A 1925-nucleotide genomic window follows, 5' to 3' on the forward strand; every position below is an offset into this window, starting at 1 on the left:
GGAAAGAGCACCATGAGATCTTGGTGCCTGTTTGCTGTCACTCACACTGCACAACAAAGGCAGGATAGAGACAAAAACTAACTGAGCTACCTCTGGAACAGAAAACCAGTGGCATTAGCTTTGTTAAGGCTCATTAGCCATGCTGAAAGGCGGATGTAGAGTGGCATGCTTGACCTAACAGCTTGGCTTGGTTTGGTTCCAGATAAGTCTCTGTATCCTCATCTATTGCACAGGCCTAAGCATGGTTTAAAATTATCCCACTCTGTGCTGAAATGTGCCAATTACATTTCAGGCAAATTAGGTTAGTTCCTATGTTTCTTTTTCCACCCAGATTCCATCCCATGCTGCAGAATCTCAGCTACTCTGCCTCCACCACCACCTTGTTTACCAGAGCATCCCTTCTTACCTTCCGCAGCAGGTGGACTGGAGGCTGCAGCACTGGTTTGGGCTTGTTCGGAGTTCTGGCATGGAGCTGCAGGGCCAGGATATCCCCAGCAGTGCATCCACGGGAAGGGTGGAACACCGTGCCGCATCTTACGGAGCCAGCGCCCGCGGGGAAGCCACTGTAGAGGGTAATGTTCATGTGAGTGTTCACGCAGCCAGAGCCTGAGCAACTGCAACTTCTGACTGGAATTTGAGGAACATCCTATTCGTTAGTTCCCCTCCACAGATTTTGCTCACCTCGAAAGGATTCAGCAGTGGGCTCTGAAACATCACCATGTTGTGCTCCTTGTGGATGCCCTTCCCCTCACAGGCACTGCACAGGTCATAGTCTGGGCAGACAGTGCACTTGAACCTGGCCCCCACCACGGGCCCCTCGCAGCCGTCGCAGATGACGTTGGGGTGCACCATGTCCCGGGGGGGCTCCTGGCTGCAGGGCGAGCGGTGGTCCCGCCGGCACTCCTTCTTCTCTGTCAGGGGAACAGGGTTGCTATTTCAAGGTTGGAAATCGGGCAGAGGAGCACAGGGAAGCACAAACTGCCCCCAGTCAGAGCAGTATTAACTTACTAGGTCAGTTTATTTTTACACTGGCTGCCAGACACAAGCTGGGGACATGCAAGAGAACTTAAAACCAAGTGTGAAGGGGTTTTGCAAAGGTACCTGCCCCTCACACTCAGCATGCCTTAGCCTTAACAGTCTCTGGGCGTGTTTATTTTGGAGTAGTGCTGCACCACCCCACTTGGCTTCTCATCCTACCTTCCTAAGCATTGCAAGAACAAAATGTTTCTGGAGAGGGAGTTAGGAAGAAATGCCAGGAGGCACAACAGGGACAACAGCATTGGTAACTCCTTAGACTGACTGCAGATAAAGCTCTGCAGGTATCTACGTGAACAGAAGGGACCAGGCAGCCACAACGTGCTGAAAAAGAGGGTAAAACTAAAGCTTCCTGACACATTGTGAGTATCAAAGATATCACTGCTAATCTCACACTTCCAGGGAGCCAAGAGGACAACAGTGCCTCGGCCCAGCTGAGATGACAGTGCTAGGAGGAAACTTGTGATGTTTACCCCACCTCAGGGAAGATTCGTATTCTGGCCTATCACCCTGCCCTTTATTTAACCTCCCCCCAAGGGCTGCACCAGGCCCCTGAGGACACAGGGAAGGGCCAGGGCTTGTTTCTCCCGTTTTTGGAGGCCTGCAGGGGAGCACACGGGGCAGAGCCCCTGCTACCGCCCTTCGGAGCTGTGCGACCCCACCTTTGATGTAAACACGGAAGACGCCGTCCTGCACGTAAGGCATCGCCATCTCCAGCTCCTCGTCGGTGGAAAAAGCAATCAGGTCCCCGTCTTCATCTGGAGAGGGTAAAGCACAGGGCGAGGTGCCCGGTCGGGGGTCACAGGGGGCGGTGGGGACCCCCGGGCAGCCCGGACACCCGCCTCCCCACGGCCCCGCCGCACCGATCCCGGGGCCCACCCCTCGGCGGG

General features: G+C 54.6%; 1 protein-coding gene across 1 annotated transcript in view; it reads right to left on the bottom strand.

Moving 5' to 3' along the window:
• Positions 1-1788, bottom strand: part of SQSTM1 (sequestosome 1) — a 4259-nt gene extending 2471 nt beyond the window's left edge. The window contains exons 1-3 of the mRNA XM_009995107.1: positions 1698-1788; positions 682-911; positions 407-563 (exon numbers count right to left, since the gene is read on the bottom strand). Coding sequence (XP_009993409.1) covers positions 407-563; positions 682-911; positions 1698-1746 — 436 coding nt within the window. The 5' untranslated portion in view covers positions 1747-1788. The remainder of the gene's footprint in view (positions 1-406; positions 564-681; positions 912-1697) is intronic.
• Positions 1789-1925: the final 137 nt, after the last annotated feature.

Source organism: Chaetura pelagica, unplaced genomic scaffold, assembly GCF_000747805.2.
Source record: "Chaetura pelagica isolate M959 unplaced genomic scaffold, ChaPel_1.0 scaffold420, whole genome shotgun sequence".
NCBI lineage: Eukaryota > Metazoa > Chordata > Aves > Apodiformes > Apodidae > Chaetura > Chaetura pelagica.